Source organism: Ornithorhynchus anatinus, chromosome 5 (genome assembly GCF_004115215.2).
Source record: "Ornithorhynchus anatinus isolate Pmale09 chromosome 5, mOrnAna1.pri.v4, whole genome shotgun sequence".
NCBI classification, from domain to species: Eukaryota; Metazoa; Chordata; class Mammalia; order Monotremata; family Ornithorhynchidae; genus Ornithorhynchus; species Ornithorhynchus anatinus.
Genome location: NC_041732.1, coordinates 2,453,305 through 2,471,878, shown reverse-complemented (window position 1 = coordinate 2,471,878; position 18,574 = coordinate 2,453,305). Strand labels below are relative to the sequence as shown.

The following is an 18,574-nucleotide window of genomic DNA, read 5'->3' as shown; positions in this document are numbered from 1 at the left end:
CACTTGTCAGCTGGGTGACTTTGGGCAAGTCACTTAACTTCTCTGTGCCTCAGTTCCCTCATCTGTAAAATGGGGATTCATTCCAAGCGCTTAGTACAGTGCTCTGCACATAGTAAGCGCTCAATAAATACTATTGAATGAATGAATGATTCAGACTGTGAAGTCCACGTGGGACAACCTGATGACCTTGTATCGCCCCAGCGCCTGGGACATAGTGAGCGCTTAACAAATACCAACATTATTATTATTATTATCATTATTATTATTATTATTATTATTATTTCCCCCGCCCAGCCCAGAACGGGACGGGGACACGCTGCCCCCTGGTGGTCAACACTGGGTTCCGCTCTGGACTCCTCCCGGTCCCCTTGGCTCCTCAGCTGTATGTACTGAGCGCTCACTGTGCGCAGAGCACTCTACTAAGCGCTTGGGAGAGGACAACACACCAATAAATAGACCCGTTCCCTACCCACCACCTGCTTACAGTCTACAGGGTCCGGGTCTCTTCATCCCATATAACAATAATCCCAGCTCTGCCACTTGTCAGCTGTGTGACTGTGGGCAAGTCACTTAACTTCTCTGGGCCTCAGTTACCTCATCTGTAAAATGGGGATTAAGATTGTGAGCCCCATGTGGGACAACCTGATTCCCCCGTGTCTCCCCCAGCGCTTAGAACAGTGCTCTGCACATAGTAAGCGCTTAACAAATACCAACATTATTATTATAATCGTGGTCCTTGTTAAGCGCTAACTAGGTGCCAAGCATTGACCCAGAGAGGTAATAATAATTGGGATATTTGTTAAGCGCTTACGGTGTGCCAGGCACTGTACTAAGCGCTGGGGTGGATACAAGCAAATCGAGTTGGACACAGTCCCCGTCCCACATGGGGCTGTCTCGATCCCCATTTTCCAGATGAGGGAAGTGAGGCCCAGAGAGGTGAAGCGTCTTGCCCAAGGTGACACTGCAGATAAGAGGCGGAACAGAGATTACAACCCATGACTTTCTGTCCTTCATGGGTGCTTGCAGTCTAAGTAAGAGGGAGTAGGATTTAATCATGGGTCATGGATTCGAATCCCAGCTCTGCCACTTAGCTGTGTGACTGTGGGCAAGTCACTTCACTTCTCTGTGCCTCAGTTACCTCATCTGTCAAATGGGGATTAAGACTGTGAGCCTCATGTGGGACAACCTGATTGCCCTGTATCTATCCCAGCGCTTAGAACAGTGCTCTGCATATAGTAAGCGTTTAACAAATAGCAACATTATTAATCCCAATTTTCCAGATGTGGTAAGTGAGGCACAGAGAGGTGAAGTGACTTGCTTAAGGTTACATAGCAGACACGGGCAGAGTCTGGATTAGAACCCAGGTTCTCTGACTCCCCAGGCCTGTGATCTTCCCACTAGACCATACTGCCGATATGGGTGGGGAATAATAATAATAATAGTATTTGTTATGTGCTTATTATGAAGCAGCATGGCGTAGTGGATAGAGCACAGGCCTGGGAGTCAGAAGATCATGGGGTCTAATCCCGGCTCCACCACTTGTCTGCTGTGTGACCTTGAGCAAGTCACTTCACTTCTCCAGGCCTCAGTTACCTCAGGGGGGGATACAAGGTGATCAGGTTGTCCCACGTAGGGCTCACAGTCTTAATCCCTATTTTACAGAGGAGGTCACTGAGGCACAGATAAATTAAGTGGCTTGCCCAAAGTCACACAGCTGACAAGCACAGATTAGAACCCGTGACCTCTGACTCCCAAGCCCTTGCTCTTTCCACTGAGCTATACTGCTTCCACTTGCCTGCTGGGTGACCTTGGGCAAGCCATTTCACTTCTCTGTGCCTCAGTGACCTCATCTGTAAAACGGGGATTAAGATGATGAGCCCCACGTGGGACAACCGGATTACCTTGCATCCACCCCAGCGCTTAGAACAGTGCTTAAAAAATACCATAATACTAATTATTATTATAGAGCTGGCTCACAGATGTCCAACCTTCCCCTCATCCTATGTATTTTCCTCTCATTTTGGGCAGAGGGATTCATTAGAGAAGCAGCGTGGCTCAGTGGAAAGAGCCCGGGCTTGGGAGTCAGAGGTTGTGGGTTCTAATCCCAGCTCTGCCATTGATCAGCTGTGTAACTTTGGGCAAGTCACTTGACTTCTCTAGGCCTCAGTGACGATCTGTCAAATGGGGATGAAGACTGTGAGCCCCACGTGGAAAGAACCCGGGCTTGGGAGTCAGAGCTCATGGGTTCAGTGGGCTCAGCTACTTGTCAGCTGTGTGACTTTGGGCAAGTCACTTCACTTCTCTGGGCCTCGGTGACCCCCATCTGTAAAATGGGGATTAAGACTGTGAGCCCCACGTGGGACAAACTGACCACCTTATATCCTCCCCAGCATTTAGGACAGTGCTTTGCACATAGTAAGCACTTAAGTGCCATTATTATTATTACCTTGTATCTCTCCCAGCACTTAGAACAGTGATTAGACTGCAAGCCCGTCAATTGGCAGGGACTGTCTCTATCTGTTGCCGATTTGTCCATTCCAAGCGCTTAGTACAGTGCTCTGCACATAGTAAGTGCTCAATAAATACTATTGAATGAACTGTGCTCTGCACATAGTAAGTGCTCAATAAATACTATTGAATGAACAGTGCTCGGCACATAGTAAGCACTTAACAAATACCAACATTATTATTATTATTATTATTATTCCCTCATCTGGAAAATGGGGATGAAAACCGTGAGCCTGACGTGGGACAACCTGATGACCCTGGATCTACCCCAGCGCTTAGAACGGTGCTCTGCACATAGTAAGCGCTTAACAAATACCAACATTATTATTATTATTATTATTCCCTCATCTGTAAAAGGGGGATGAAGCCTGGGAGCCCCATGTGGGGCAACCTGATAATAATAATAATAATGTTGGTATTTGTTAAGCGCTTACTCTGTGCAGAGCACACAGCGCTGATGACCTGCTCTCTCCCCCAGCGCTAAGTAGAGTGCTCGGCACAGAATAAGCGCTGAACAAATGCCAGTTTTTATTATCATTATTATTATCATTATTATTATTGGGTGGCGCTTCCCACTTGGGCCCACTGGCCCCGGCCCCGTGGCTCAGTGGAAAGAGCACGGCTTTGGAGTCAGGACTCATGAGTTCGAATCCCAGCTCTGCCACTTGTCGGCTGTGTGACTGTGGGCAAGTCACTTCACTTCTCTGGGCCTCAGTTCCCTCATCTGTAAAATGGGAAATTAAGACTGTGAGCCCCCCGTGGGACAACCTGATTCCCCTATGTCTACCCCAGCGCTTAGAGCAGTGCTCGGCACATAGTAAGCGCTTAACAAATACCAACATTATTATTATTATTAGTAATGGGTCGGGGTTGGTTTTGTCGAATCTGCGGACGGGGAAGGAAGGTTCCCTTCGCGGGCTGCGCCTGCCCCCCCCCCCCCCCCCCCGCCTCCCTGGCGCGCTAGGGCGGGGCCGGAAGTCCCTCGCGCGCGGCGGGTCCGGACCGGATATCCGCCCGGCCCGCAGGCCGGCTTCAGCTTCCCTTTCCCAAGATGGCGGCGGCCCCGTCGTGTTGCAGCGGGCGCGTGGCCGGCCTGGAGTTCTTGAGCCTGCGGCCCGGCGCGGCGGGAGCGGCGGGGGCCAGGCGGAAGAGGAGGCCCCGGGGCTCCAAGAACAAAAAGCGGAGCTGGCGCAGGCTCGGCGAGGAGCCGCTGGGCCTCCAGCTCGATCAGTTCCTGGAGGATGTGCGTCTGCAGGAGCGCGCCGTGGGGTGAGCCCGGGCGGCGGGGGAGGGCAGGGGGAGGGGGGCGGGGGGCACAGGGAAAGGGGATCTATGGGGAGGGGGCTTGGGGGAATAGGAGGAGGGGTCTGGGGGACACGGGGAGGGGATCTGGGGCACAGGAAGAGGGGAGCTGGCGGGACAGGAGGAGGGGATCTGGGGGGACAGGGGAAGGGGATCTGGGGGCACAGGAGGAGGGAATCTGCTGGGACGGGGGAAGGGGATCTGGGGGCACAGGAGGAGGGAATCTGCTGGGACGGGGGAAGGGGATCTGGGGCACAGGAAGAGGGGAGCTGGAGGAACCAGGAGGAGGGGAGCTGGGGGACAGGAGGAGGGAATCTGGGGGGACAGGGGAAGGGGATCTGGGGGCACAGGAGGAGGGAATCTGGTGGGTCGGGGGAAGGGGATCTGGGGGCACAGGGGAAAGGGATCTGGAAGAACAGGAGGAGGGGATCGGGGGCGGGGGTGGGCGGAGGCGGTCCGGGGAGACATTGGGAAGGGATCTGGGGTTGGGGAGGAAAGAGCCTGGGGGGCACTGGGTGGAAATCTGGAAGGACAGGAGGAGGGAATCTGGGGGAACAGGGGAAGAGGGTCTGGGGACAGGAGGGGATCCAGGGGGAGGAGGTCTGGGGGACAGGGAGAGGGGATCTGGGAAACTGGGTGGGATGGGGAGAGGGACAGGGCGAGGGCTTGGGACAAGGGGGGGGGCGGCGTCCAGGGCCCAGGCTGAGATCGGGGGTGTCTCCACAGGGGCTGGTGGCCGAGAAGCCGGATGAAGCCTGTCTTCGTGGACACTGGGAATGAGGTGAAAGGTAGGGATGTGTGTGTGTGTCTACAGGTACGGGCTGGGGACGCCACCAGGCCTTTGCAGAGATCCAACGTGCCCACAAGTGGCTGAGATTAAATAGTACCTATTGCATATGTTACACGCTTTCTACATGCCAAACACTGTGCTAAGCGCCGGGGTAGATACATTCATTCAGTGGTATTTATTGAGTGCTTACAAGGTGCAGAACACCTTACTAAGCATTTGGAAGAGAACAGTAAACAGACGCATTCTCTGCCCACAGTGAGCTTACAGTCTAGAGTCGGGGAGACAGCTATTAATATAAAAAAAAGTTACAGAGGTGTACATAACTGCTGTGGGGTTGAGTGGGAGGAAGAACAAAGGGAGCGTGTCAGGGTGACACAGAAGGGAGTGGGAGAAGAGGAAAGGGGACGCTTAGGGAAGACCTCCTGGAGGAGATGAGCCTTTCGTAGGGTTTTAATGGCGGGGAGAGCAACCATCTGTCAGATTTGAGGAGGAAGGGCGTTCCAGGCCAGAGGTAGAATCAGATGCAGCCCCGACCTGCCTGGGGCTTTCGGTTGAAGTGAAGAGGGAGAATACAAGTTGAGCCTCCATTTTACAGATGAAGAAGTGCAGACCCAGAGAGGTTACGTGATTTGTCCGAGGTCACACCGCAGGCTCGTGGCAGAGGGAGGATCAAAACCTAGGCCCATCCTTCCAGCAGCCCTAGGCTCCGTTCTACCCAATGAGGGGGTGTTTCTGTCACTCTCCACCAAACGACAAATCTGAACCCCACCCCGACTTCCAGCTCCTACTCCGGGCATGCCCCAGTCCGGCCAGATAGTCGCAGTAACCACCGTGGCGGTACTTGTTGACCATCTCCTGAATTCAGTTTCCTGTGGGGGGAATCACAGAAGCCCTTGGGGGGGAATCACAGAAGCCCACCCCCCTCGGCTGTGTGGGTGGTCGAGTCCCGGAGCGAATTACTGAGCTGGTGTAGATTCCGCTTGATTGGGAGCAGCAGCACGGTTTAGTGGCTAAAGCCCGGGCTTGGGAGTCAGAAGGACCTGGGTTCTAATCCCGGCTCCGTCGCTTGTCTGCCCTGTGACCTTAGGCGAGTCACCTGACTTCTCTGTGCCTGTTATCTGTAAAACGGGCAGGAAGAGCTGTGCCTGGCACGTAGTAAGCGCTTAACACATCCCATTAACCTTATCATTTTATTATAATTAGGGGGCCCGAGGATCTAAGCTAAGTTCCCTCGTCTTGCCCCCACCTGTCTTCCTCCCCGCAGACTTGAAGCTGAACCGTGGTAAGAAGAAACCACTGCACATCGATGTGATCCTGGAGCCCAACTCCCAGGTGGCCCCTCCCAAAGAGTGAGTGAGTGTCCCGCTCTGGGGCTGCTCGGGGCTGGCCTTTCCCTCGCCCGGCTGGCCATTCTATTCCGTTCCCTCTTATTTACTGAGCGCTTACTGTGTGCGGATCACTGTACTAAGCACTTGGGAGAATCCATTACAACAGTAAACAGATGCATTCCCTGCCCACAACGAGCTTACAGTCTACCCTTCCGCTTGGTTCCCCGCCCTCCTCACCCCCTGCCAGGTGTGCCCACCCCTACCCTTCTTCCCCAAATCTCCTCTTCCCAAAAGCCTCCCTCAACTCCCTTTGGGGGCGGTGGGATGTTTGTGTGGGTGGGCGCGCAAACCCATTCTTTCCCCCCCAAGCCCACTGCCCCCTCTCCCAGGGGCAGTGTCTGCTGCATGACCTTGAGCAAGTCACTTCTCCGGGCCTCAGTTACGTCCTGTAAATTGGAGGTTAAGAGTGTGAGGCTTATGTGGGACAGGGACTGGGCCCAACCTAACTTGTATCTGCCCCAGCGCTCAGACCAGTGCTTGCCACCTGGAAAGCGCTTAACAAGTACCATAACTATTGGCGCGTTGTCTTGGATGCACTCTCGCCTGAGTGTCCACCTCCTGTCCCTCCGTCCCCTCTACCCGGGGTCGGGCGGCAGGCTGTGACCCAGGCCCCCCCATCCCCGGCCCTCTTCCTCTCCCCCGGCTCTCCTCTCAGCATCCTGGCCTACCAGGTCCCCAATGGGAGGAAGCTGAAGCGGAAACAGCAGCTGTTGGAGCGGCTGACCCAGCGCGGGGTGGTCAGCCGGGAAGTCCGGCGGGCCCAGGCCCGGCTCCAGAACCCCCCGCCCGCCAAGCCCAAGGCCACAGCCGGCCCCGGGGAGCCCCCCAACAGGCCCTTCTACGACCTCTGGGCCGAAGACAGTGAGTTACGGGGAGGAGGGAGACCAGGGCGATGGGGTCAGTGGGAGGGGAGCGGGGATGGCCAGGGTCGGGGGCTCTGTCTGGGTATTGGCCTGAGGGGTGGGGAAATGGGCTGGAGCTGCAGTGAGAGGAATTGGGGGTGGGTAGCGGGAATCGGTTCCTGATGGGGAGATTGGCCCCTGGCCCCCTCGGTTGGGGGAGGAGGGTATGAGGTGCCGTCCTGTGCAGGCGGAGGGTCGTAGATCTCAAATGGGGGTCCGGGGCCAAGTTTGGTCCAGCGAGGGGAACAGGGTGGAACCCCATCCCCTGACGCCCCCACCTCTTCTGGCCAGACCCCTTGGACAGCCCGCTGGTCGGGCAGGATGCCTATTTCCTGGAGCAGACGAAAAAGCAGCGGGTCAAGGTGAGGCTGGCGGGCGGACGGGGGGGACAAAATGGGGAGGACAGACTGCGGATCTCCTCGAACCCCCACGCCTCACCGCGTCCCCCCCCACCTCCGCCCCCACAGCGGCCGCAGCGGCTCCAGGACAAACCCTCCCAGGTGCCGGCCATCGAAGTGACCCCCGCGGGCGGCTCCTACAACCCGTCGTTCGAGGCCCACCAGGTACGGCCCCACCCCCGTGACTCCTCCCCGGCCCTGCCCGGAGATGCCATGGTACTCGGAGGAGTCGCGGTGGGACGCGCTGGGATGGTGAAGATGCCAATCTCCCCTCCATGCGTTCTCTTGGGGACGGGAGGGCCGGTCGGGGAGGGCCTGACTCCTCGCTTTCCGTCAGGCCTTGCTCTTGAGAGCCCACAGAGTGGAGCAGCAGCGGCAGAGGGCGGAGGAGAAGCTGGCGCGACAGCTCAAGTTCCCCACCGTGGACGAGGCCCCCACTCAGGTGAGCTGGGATTCCTCAGTGTCCCCATTCCTGGCGGGCTCCCACCGAGGGCGGAGCTAGGGGAGACCGGGGGTGCCCGGGCCTCGCTCAGCCCTTGACGTCCCCCGGCCCAGGAGTCTCGGTTCGAGGAGCTCTGCGAGGGGCTGCTGGAGGAGTCGGACAACGAGACCCCAGAGCCGGGGCCCGAGGTGGAAGCCGAGAGCGAGGAGCAGGCGAAGCCCGCGGCCGCCGCGCCTTCCAGGAAGAAGACGGAGCAGCAGAGGAGGCGGGAGAAGGAGGCCAAAGCCCTGGTGAGGCGGGGCGGAGGTTGGGGCGGGGGTTGGGGCGGGGGCCGGACTCTGGCCCACAGCCGGCAGCCCTGACCCCGACGGTCCCCGCTGCAGCGCATCCAGCGGGCCACGGAGCGGGCCGCCCGGCAGCGGCACCAGGAGGTGTTCCGTCTACGGGGCATCAGGCGGCAGGTGGCACAGCGGCTGGTGGAGCTGGCCCGGCGGAAGGAGCTGCGGCGCGCGAAACGGCTGGCTGAGGCCGACAAGCCCCGGAGGCTGGGCAGGCTCAAGTGAGGTTGGGGGCTGGGGACGGGGCTGGGGACCGGGGGTGCACGGCGGGGTCGGGGATGGGGGGGGTCTTTCTCACCAGCGCCCCTCATCTCCGTTCCCCAGGTACCAGGATCCTGACATCGACGTCCAGCTGAGCAGCGACCTGGCCGAATCACTGCGCCACACATGAAGGTACCTTGTGGGGGGGGGGGGTGGCACCGAGCCCGCGCCCTCCTCTCCGCCCGTGCCCGGTGATGAGCCCCATCCTTGCTCTCCGGGGCCCCCGGCCATCGAGCCGGGGGCGTGGGTGACACCCTGGCAGCCCCGGGCCGGGCCAGTGAGGCTGGTGCCTGGGGGCTGAGGGCCTAAAGGCGGAGAGGAAGAGGGGCCTGGGCTGGGTGGGCTGGAAGGGGGCCGGGGTCTCTGAGCGCTCTGCCTCCCGCCTCTCCCCCCGCCAGCCCGAGGGCAGCCTTCTCCGGGACCGCTTCAAGAGCCTGCAGAAACGCAATCTCATCGAGCCCAGAGAGCGGGCCAAGTGAGTGTCGGCCCGCCCCGGGGAGGGCACGAGGGTCGGGGGAGGCGGGGAGTTCAGCCGGAGGGGCGGCTGGCCGGGGACTGACCTCTGAACTCTTGTGCTTGCGTCCGGCAGGTTCAAGAGGAAATACAAACTGAAGTATGTGGAGAAGAGAGCCTTCCGCGAAATCCAGTGAGTGCCCCGTGCCCGTGTCCCCGACCCATCCCTACCCGGCACCCCCTCACGGCTTCCTCCTTCTCTCTCCACAGGCTGTAGCTGCTGGGGTCGTGGGTCTGCCCCTCGGTTCCATTAAAGTCGGTTTCCCACCCTCCCCGGCTCCGGACTCTGTCGCCTACAACTCTGCGTCGCCTCTCTGTCTCTGTCTTTCCTCGATTCCCTCCCTCCTCCGCTTCGTCGGTGGGAAGGGGCTGCTTTTCCCTGCCACCTCGCAGAAAGTACAAGCCGGGGGCGGTCAGGAGGACGGCGGGTGGGAGAGGGCTTCCGCCCGAGGCGGGGATTGGGCCCGTGTGGCATGAGGGTCCGTTCCCCTTCCTCTCGCTTCTAGGCCGGCCTCTCCCCCACCCCAAAAGCTCACAGGTCTGCCCCGAGGCAGCCCCTCGGGGACGGCAGATGGCAGGACCCCCGCCCACTCCTGACCTAGCAGATTAAGATTAAATCCCCTCGGTCTTGGGACGGGCAGGAGCCGGGATGCCCGACGAGCGGGCCCGGGCCGTGCCCCCCACGCCCGTCCCCCACAGACAGCCCACGGGCCCCAGCTGCACCTGGTTTATTCAACAGCACCGGAAAGGGTGGGAGGGAAAGGGGGGGCCTCACACGTAAGCCGACTCGCTGGACTGGGTGCGGCCCAGGGCGGGGTGCAGGGGCACCCGGTCCCTCTGGCCCCCGCGGCCGGGCGCCTTTCTGCGCCCCCGGGCGCCCCTGACGGCCCCCCGCACCTTCCGCCAGCCCAGGTGGTTGAGCTCGGCCAGGTTGAGCAGGACGCAGACCCCGCTGACGGCGAACATGAACACCAGGAAGACGCTCTTCTCGGTGGGGCGGGACACGTAGCACTCCACCTCACGGAGGCACGGGTAGCGGCCGCAGGCCACCACGGCCGGCACGCGGAAGCCGTAGAGCAGGTACTGGCCGGCCAGGAAGCCCAGCTCCAGCACGTTCCGGAACACCACCTGCACCACGTAGAAGCGGGAGGCGCCGGCGGGACCCCGGCGGGACCCCGCCGCCCCCGGCTCCTTGACCTCGGGGCAGACCGGCTCGTCGGGGCCCCCGTGGGCCAGGATGCCGTTGAGCGGAGGCCGGGGTGGCGGCGGGGGGTCGGCGGGCCGCTCCTCCCGCTGCTTGGCGGCCTGGTGGACGGAGTAGGTGATGAAGCAGAGGCTGGGCGTGCACACCAGGATGATCTGGAAGACCCAGTAGCGGATGTGCGAGATGGGGAAGGCGCGGTCGTAGCAGGCCTGGGCGCAGCCGGGCTGCAGCGTGTTGCACAGGAACATGGCCTGCTCGTCCTCGTACACCGTCTCGCCCACGATGGCCACGATCAGGATGCGGAAGATGACCACCACCGTCAGCAGGATCCTAAGGGGGAGGGCGGGGAGGAGCGGGGGTTCGGCCAAGCCCCACATGGGGACCGGGCCCTAGGAGTGGGCCTAGCGGGGGGTGGGAAGAGGGTGTGGGGATGGAGGCCCCCCCCACCTGCCCCTGTCCTACCCCCGGGGATTGGGGCACGTGGGGGAAACGGTTGTGACGTTGGGCAGCTAGTGCCCAGGCCTGGGAGGCAGAAGGATATGGGTTCTAATCCCGCCTCCGCCACTCATCTGCTGTGTGACCTTGGGCAACTCACTTCACTTCTGGGCCTGTTTCCTCAATGAAAAGGGGATTCATAATAATAATAATGATGGTATTTGTTAAGCGCTTACTATGTGCTGAGCGCTGTTCTAAGCGCCGGGGTAGATACAGGGTAATCAGATTGTCCCACATGGGGCTCACGTTTTTTTTTTTAATCCCCATTTTTACAGATGAGGTCACTGAGGCACAGAGAAGTGACTTACCCAAGGTCCCACAGCAGACAAGTGGCGGAGCCGGGATTAGAACGCACGACCTCTGACTCCCAAGCCTGGGCTCTTTCCACTAAGCCACGCTGGATGGTGAGCTCTGTATAGGACGGGGACTATGTCCAACCTGATTACGTCGTTTCTACCACGACGCTTAGAACAGTGCCTGCCACCTAGTAAGCACTTAACAAATGCCAAAATTATTACTTCTCTGCGCCTCAGTTCCCTCATCTGAAAAAGGAAAAAAAATGAGACAGCCCGTGTGGGATATGGACTGTATCCAGCCTGATTAGCTTATATCTACCCCAGCGCTTAATACAGTGCCTGGTACATAGTACGTACTCAAGAAGCACTTGAGAAGCAGCGCGACTTAGTGGAAAGAGCCCGGGCTTGGGAGTCAGAGGTCGTGGGTTCTAATCCCGGCTCCGCTACTTGTCGGCTGGGTGACTTTGGGCAACTCACTTAACTTCTCAGTGCCTCAGTGACCTCATCTGTAAAACGGGGATGAAGGCTATGAGCCCCACGTGGGCCAACCTGATCACCTTGTATCTACCCCAGTGCTTAGAGCAGTGCTTGGCACATAGTGAGTGCTTAACAAATGCGAATTCCATCATTATAAAGAAATGCCACCATTATTCCTTCACTTCTCGGCCTCAGTCACCTCATCTTGAAAACGGGGATGAAGACCCTCAGCTCCATGTGGGACATCCTGATGACCTTGTATCTAATCCAGTGCTTAGAACAGTGCTCAGCACATAGTAGGCGCTTAACAAACACCATCATTATTAGCTTGTATCTACCCCAGCGCTTAGTCCAGTGACTGGCATTGAGTAGGCGCTTAACACTGTTATTATTAGAGAAGCAGTGTGGTTTAGTGGAAAGAGCCCGGGCTTGGGAGTCAGAGGTCGTGGGTTCTAATTCTGGCTCCGCCACTTGTCAGCTGCGTGACCCTGGGCAAGTCGCTTCTCTGGGCCTCAGTTCCCTCATCTGTAAAATGGGGATTAAGAGTGTAAACCTCACGTGGGACCACCTGATGAACTTGTATCTACCCCAGCGCTTAGAACAGTGCTTGGCACATAGTAAGCGCTTAACAAAGACCACTGTCCTTATTAGAGAAGCAGCGTGGCTTAGTGGAAAAGGCCCGGGCTTGGGAGTCAGAGGTCGCGGGTTCTAATCCCAGCTCCACCACTTGTCAGCTGTATGGCTCTGGGCAAGTGGCTTCTCTGGGCCTCAGTTCCCTCATCTGTAAAACGGGGATGAAGACTGAGCCTCATGTGGGACCACCTGATTACCCTGAAGCAGTGTGGCTCAGTGGAATGAGCCCGGGCTTGGGAGTCAAGAGGTCATGGGTTCGAATTCCACCTCTGCCACTTGTCATCTGTGTGACTGGGGGCAAGTCACTTCACTTCCCTGGGCTTCAGTGACCTCATTTGCAAAAGGGAGATTAACTGTGAGCCTCACGTGGGACAACATGATGACTCTGTATCTCCCCCAGTGCTTCGAACAGTGCTCCGCACATAGTAAGCGCTTAACAAATACCAACATCATAAGTCATTTCTCTGGGCCTCAGTGACCTCATCTGTAAAACGGGGAGCCTCACGTGGGACAACCTGATGACCCTGTATCTCCCCCAGTGCAGCACAGAGTAAGCGCCGTGGCTCAGTGGAAAGAGCCTGCGCTTCGGAGTCAGAGGTCATGGGTTCGACTCCCGGCTCTGCCACTTGTCAGCTGTGAGACTGTGGGCAAGTCACTTCTCTGTGCCTCAGTGACCTCATCTGTAAAATGGGGATTAACTGTGTATCTCCCCCAGCGCTTAGTGCTCTGCACATAGTAAGCGCTTAGCACATACCAACATTATTATTATTAAGCGCCTAACAAATACCCACATTATTATCATCACCCCGGCTATTAGGACAGTGCTCGGCACATAGCACTGAGGAAATATCAACATTATTATTAGGGCGGCGCTTGGCAGCTAGTAAGCGCTTAAGCAATGGCATCGTTTATTCCCAGGAAAAAGAGCGGGAAGGGGAGGAGGGTGGTGGGGAAGGTCGGGGAGGGGGATGGGGGTCTCACCTGCCAATCATGGTGGAGTGTTGCTGCACCGCCGCCTCCAGGAGCCTCTCCAGGATGGTCCACTCCCCCATGGCGCCTGCAGGGCTCTTGCAGCCCCGGCGCGCGCCCCCGCCCCCTGCGCACGCGCGCGCGCCCCCGCGCCCGGCGCGCGCCCCGCCCCCGCACCTCGGCCACGTGCGCGCCCGCCGGCACGCGGCAAAACCGCCCGGGCGGGGTGCGCCGCGCGGCATGCGCACCCGCCCCGTGGCAACGCCGGCTATTTGGGGTCCGACGCTCAGGCGCATGCGCGAGCGCCTCGCCGCCTCCCCCCAACCGGCCACCTGGGGGCCGGCTTCATTCATTCATTCATTCAGAATAATCATAATGTTGGTATTTGTTAAGCGCTTACTCTGTGCAGAGCACTGTTCTAAGCGCTGGGGGAGATCCAGGGTCATCAGGTTGGCCCACGTGAGGCTCCCAGTTAATCCCCATTTGACAGATGAGGTCACTGAGGCCCAGAGAAGTGAAGTGACTTGCCCACAGTCACACAGCTGACAAGTGGCAGATCCGGGATTAATAATAATAATAATAATAATGTTGGTATTTGTTAAGCGCTTACTATGTGCCGAGCACTGTTCTAAGCGCTGGGGTAGACATAGGGGAATCAGGTTGTCCCACGTGGGGCTCACAGTCTTAATCCCCATTTTACAGATGAGATCACTGAGGCCCAGAGAAGTGAAGTGACTTGCCCACAGTCACCCAGCTGACAAGTGGCAGAGCCGGGATTCGAACCCATGGCCTCTGACTCCCAAGCCCGTGCTCTTTCCACTGAGCCACGCTGCTTCTCTAATCCCGGCTCTACCGCTCTTCAGCTGTGTGACCTTGGGCAAGTCACTTCACTTCTCGGTGGCTCAGTTGCCTCATCTGTAAAATGGAGATCAAGACTGTGAGCCCCAAGTGGGACAATCTGGTGACCTTGTATCTATACCAGCGCTTAGAACAGTGCTTGGCACATAGCGCTCAACAACTGCCAACGTTATTATTATTAAATAAAATGAGAGATATGGACATGAGCGCTGTGGGGCTGGGAGGGGGGAAGAGCAAAGGGAGCGAATCAGGGTGAGGCAGAAGGGAGTGGGAGATGAGGAAAAGCGCAGCACCTTGAGGGCACCTGCTCCTCCGTGCGCTGGGGTGGGGGTCACCCCTGACCCGATGCACAGGGGCAAGGGGGCGGTGAAGCCGGTTGGTACAGCCTGGCATCCTTCCTCCTCCAAGAGGCCTTCCCCAAGTCCTCATCTTCTCTTCTCCCACCCCTTCTGCGTCGCTCTGATTTGCTCCCTTTATTCACCTTCCTCAGCCCCAAAGTCCTAATGTCCATATCTGTGATTTACTTATTTATATTAATGTCTGTCTCCCCGGACTAGTGGATTGAGCCCAGGACTGGGAGTCAGAAGGAGCTGGGTTCTAATTCCCGCTCTGCCACTTTGCTGTGTGATCTTGGACAAGTCACTTCACCTCTCTGGGCTTCAATTCCCTCATCTGTAAAATGGCTATTAAGACTGTGAGCCCCACGTGGGACGCACGAAACGAAAACTCCTCACTCTTGGCTTCCAAGCTGTCCATCCCCTGGCACCCTCCTACCTCACCTCCCTTCTCTCCTTCTATTACCCTCCCCGTACACTCTGCTCCTCTGCCGCTCACTTCCTCACGGTCCCCCGTTCGCTCCCCTCCCGCCGTCGACCCCGGCCCACATCCTACTGCTGTCCTGGAATGCCCTCCCTCCTCATCTCTGCCAAACTAACTCTCTTCCCCTCTTCAAAGCCCTACTGAGAGCTCACCTCCTCCAGGAGGCCTTCCCAGACTGAGCCCCCCTTTCCCTCTGCTCCTCCTCTCCTCCCCATTCCCCCCCTCCCGCCCTCTGCTCTTCCCCCTTCCCCTCCCCTCAGCACTGTGCGTATTTGCATATTATTTATTACCCTCTTTATTTTGTTAATAAGGTGTATATCTCTATGATTCTATTTATCTTGACGATTTTGTTTTGTTTTGTTCTGTTTTGCTTTGCTATCTGTCACCCCCGTTTAGACCGTGAGCCCGTCACTGGGCAGGGATTGTCTCTATCTGTTGCCGAACTGTACATTCCAAGAGCTTAGTACAGTGCTCTGCACATAGTAAGCACTGAATGAATACTATTGAATGAATGAGTGAACGACTTGGACCGTGTCCAACCCGATTACCTGGTATCTGCCCCAGCGCTTAGTAGAGTGTCTGGTACATAGTAAGTGCTTCACGAATATCACAATTATTATTAGGCTGTAAGCTCACTGTGGGCAGGGAATGTGTGTCTACTAACACGGTTGTTTTGTACTTTCCCAAGCATTTAGTACAGTGTTCTGCCTACAATAAGTGCTCAATTAATACTGAGCGAGGGAATAGGTGGAACGGCCCGGGTTCTTACGGAGCTGGTTTAGGAGAAGGTCTGGGTGGCTGGAGGAGGAGTATGCCTGGAAGATTGTTGGGGGTTTTTATGGTATTTTTTAAGCACCTACTCTCTGCCAGACATTGGACTGAGTCCTGGGGTAGATACGAGCGAATCGGGTTGGACACAGTCCCTGTCCCACGTAGGGCTCGCAGTCCTAACCCCCATATTACAGATGAGGTAACTGAAGTGACTGTCCCACGTGGGGCTCACAATCTCACTCCCCATTTTACAGATGAGGTAAGTGAAGTGACTTCCCCAAGGTCGCACAAGTGGCGGAGTCGGGATCAGAGCTGGTCCTTCTGACTCCCAGGCGTATGCTTTATCCACTAAGCCACGCTATGAGATCCTGTCCTCCGCAGGTCGGATCTCATAAGAGGAAAAACATCTCGAGGAGCGGGGAGGGGCTGGGGGAGCCCAGGGCTGGGGCAGTGAAGCCTGCTGAGCCGCCCGCCCCCCCAGATCAAACAGCTGGGGTGCTATCTCCCCACGGGGCACGAGAGTCAACAAAGCCAGGCTCTCCCCGCCACCTCCGGCGCCAGGGTCTCTGGCCCGGGACAGAGAGCTAAGGGCCGCGGGGGTGGGGGAGACCGAGCAAGGGCAGAGAGGAGGCGGTCAATATTGACCGAGGTGCTCAGGATGGAGAGCGGGAAACACACTGCGTTCCAGAGACGGGAACCGGTGATGGGGAGGGGGAGATCCCCTGCACACACCCCACCCAACTCACAGTCACCCAACCAGAAGGCGGGGAGAAGGGAGAGAGGAAACAGTGACCCCAGAGGTGCAGCTTGGACAGGATGGGGGATTAGGGATGGGGAAAGTTGTCAGGGCCTGGAAGCAGAGCCGAGGATGGGGGATGGTGGTTGGTGGGGGAGGGTCCAGGGGGGTACTCCTGGCTCTCAGCTCCAGCCCCTCACTCGGCAACCTGAAGCTGCTTCGTACCCTGATTTTCTGGGGAGCTCAGAGAAGGGGGGTGGGCTGGGACCCCAGTCCTGGGGCTGGCTCCCTTCCATCGCAGAGGGGCGGCGGCCGGACGTGGTCAGAGACTCCCCCCCTCCTCCGCGTATCCCCAAGGCGGCACATATTTTCCAAGCACCCCACCCGCAGGACCGTACATATTTTCAGGGTGGTTCAAAGTGGCCCGTCGACTCCGACATGAAAGGCAGCTGTTTACCCAAAGCCTGAAGAGTCCACTCCAGGCCCCCGTTCCCAGCTGTGCCCATCCCATTCCCGGCCCAGCCCCCCAAGGGGACTCACCCACACCCGGGAGTGGGGAGGGGGACTTGTAGGGAGCCGACTCCAGCCTCTCTTCCTTCCCCCGAGCTGGAAATTATTAGGTGCCAAAGGACGGACTTCCCCACCCAGAGTGGATCGCTTAGAACAGTGCTTATTAATTATAATCATAATATTAACATTTGTTAAGCACTTACTAAGCGCCAGACTCTGTACTAAGCACTGGGGTGGTACAAGCAAACTGTCCTTGTCCCACGAGTGGCTTGCAGCCTCAATCCCCATTTTACAGATGAGGTAAATGAGGCCCAGAGAAGTGATTTGCCCAAGGTGACACAGCAGACAAGTGGCAGAGCCGGAATTCGAACTCTTGACCGTCTGACTCCCAGGCCCATGATCTATCCACTATCCACATGTTTGACACGTAGTAAGCGCTTAACCGATACCATCGTTAATATTAGTCCTTCCCCAGTAAGCTCGTCTTGGGCAGGCAACGTGTCTACCAAATTCTGCTGTAGCGGACTCTCCCAAGTGCTTGGCGCAGTGCTCGGCACACTGTCAGCGCTCGACGAGTACAACTGATTGATCGACTGACAGAATCCCCCAGCCCAGAGTGGATTCTCCTCCCTAAAGTCCTTCCCCTCTAGAATGTAAGCTCCTTGTGGGCAGGGACTGCGTGTGCCAACTCTATTGCATTTTCCCCAGAACCTTCTACAGTGCTCAGTACATAGTAAAAGCTCAATAAATATCACTGATTGACAGGTTCAAATAGACTAGCCATCTCCCACCTTCCCCTGCCTCCAGGATGGGGCTGGTCTCCCTCGGCCCTCCTTTCCGGGCCAGGGTCTCCCTCCACACTGGCCGTCGGGACATTCTGCTTACCGTCTATCCAAGCCCTTCCCGCTGCCCTTCGGTTATTTCTTGTGGACAGGGTGGCATCTGCACCACTCTACCCTCGAAGCAGCGTGACCTAGCGGAGAGATCACGGCCCCGGGGGGCGGCTCAGAGGATCTGGATTCTAATCAGCGCTCCGCCACTTGTCTGCTGTGTGACCTTGCCTAAGTCACTTAACTTCTCTGGGCCTCATCTGTAAAATGGGGATTAAGACTGTGAGCCCCATGTGGGACCTTATTAGCTTGTATCTACCCTAGTGTTTAGTACAGCGCTTGACACCTTATAAACGCTTTACAGATACTGCTATTATTAGTAAAACCCTGTTGTATTGGACTCTCCTAAGAGCTTAGTACAGTGCTGTGCACACAGTAAGCACTCAATAGATGACATTGATCGTTATCTCTATACTCTCCATTTTTCCAAATTTCTGTAATTTATTTTAATGTCTGTTTCCCCATCTAGACTATTAGCTCCTGTGGGCAGGGGCCATGTCTACCAATTCTATTGTTTTATACTGTCCCAAATGCTCAGTACAGTGCTCTGTGTGCAGTAAGGGCTCAAGAAAGCAAGAGAATCAGCATGGCCTAGTGGACAGAGCACTGACCTGAGAGTCAGAAGGAACTGGGTTCTAATCCCCGCTCCTCCACTGGTCTGCTGTGTGACCCCGGGCAGGTGACTTCACTTTTCTGGGCCTCAGTTACCCCTCTGTAAAGTGGGGATTAAAACTAAGAGACCCAAGTGGGACATAGGCCATGTCCAACCTGATTAGCTTATACCTACCCCAGTGATTAGTACAGTGCCTGCTATATAATAAGCGCTTAACAAATACAATGAAAAATAATAACAAGTAAATACCATTTACTAACTGATTGCTTGTCATCCCCCTCAGCTGAAGATGGAGGTGGGCGAGCGGGAGGTTGAATGAGATGAAGAGGCTGTGGAGGACATGGAGATGGGTGACCGGGAGGTTGAGTACAGTGCCTGGCACATAGTAAGTGCTTAACAAAAACCTTAATTATTATTACTATTACGTTGAGGGAGCTGAGGAGGCTGAGGGAAGCATGGAG

At 57.1% G+C, this 18,574-nt stretch overlaps 2 protein-coding genes and 1 non-coding gene across 3 annotated transcripts; 2 read left to right on the top strand and 1 right to left on the bottom strand.

Annotated features, from left to right (window-relative positions):
* The first annotated feature begins 3,550 nt into the window (after positions 1-3,550).
* NOP53 (NOP53 ribosome biogenesis factor) lies at positions 3,551-8,979 on the top strand. The gene is given in 12 exon segments (XM_029064998.2): positions 3,551-3,777; positions 4,537-4,598; positions 5,865-5,949; positions 6,644-6,849; positions 7,182-7,252; positions 7,358-7,453; positions 7,626-7,730; positions 7,844-8,020; positions 8,114-8,289; positions 8,393-8,468; positions 8,728-8,804; positions 8,919-8,979. Coding segments are annotated over 12 exon segments (1,410 nt in total). The 5' UTR covers positions 3,551-3,559.
* On the top strand, positions 8,515-8,635 carry LOC114812750. The gene has a single exon (XR_003760401.1). It is a non-coding gene; the product is annotated as a small nucleolar RNA SNORD23 (small nucleolar RNA).
* A 575-nt stretch (positions 8,980-9,554) lies between the features above and the next one.
* On the bottom strand, positions 9,555-13,045 carry LOC100073496 (gap junction delta-2 protein-like). The gene is made up of 2 exons (XM_029066083.2): positions 12,929-13,045; positions 9,555-10,376 (listed from the first exon to the last, which is right to left on the bottom strand). Exons 1-2 carry the CDS (start codon positions 12,997-12,999, stop codon positions 9,614-9,616), a joined length of 834 nt encoding a protein of 277 aa, XP_028921916.1. The 5' UTR covers positions 13,000-13,045; the 3' UTR covers positions 9,555-9,613.
* Positions 13,046-18,574: the final 5,529 nt, after the last annotated feature.

Excerpts from the sequence above, each read along its gene's own strand:
- LOC100073496 (XM_029066083.2), bottom strand. The coding sequence starts at position 12,999 with ATGGGGGAGTGGACCATCCTGGAGAGGCTCCTGGAGGCGGCGGTGCAG. Across the intron at positions 10,377-12,928 it reads CACTCCACCATGATTGGCAG|GATCCTGCTGACGGTGGTGG; the intron begins GTGAGACCCCCA and ends CCTCCCCCTTAG.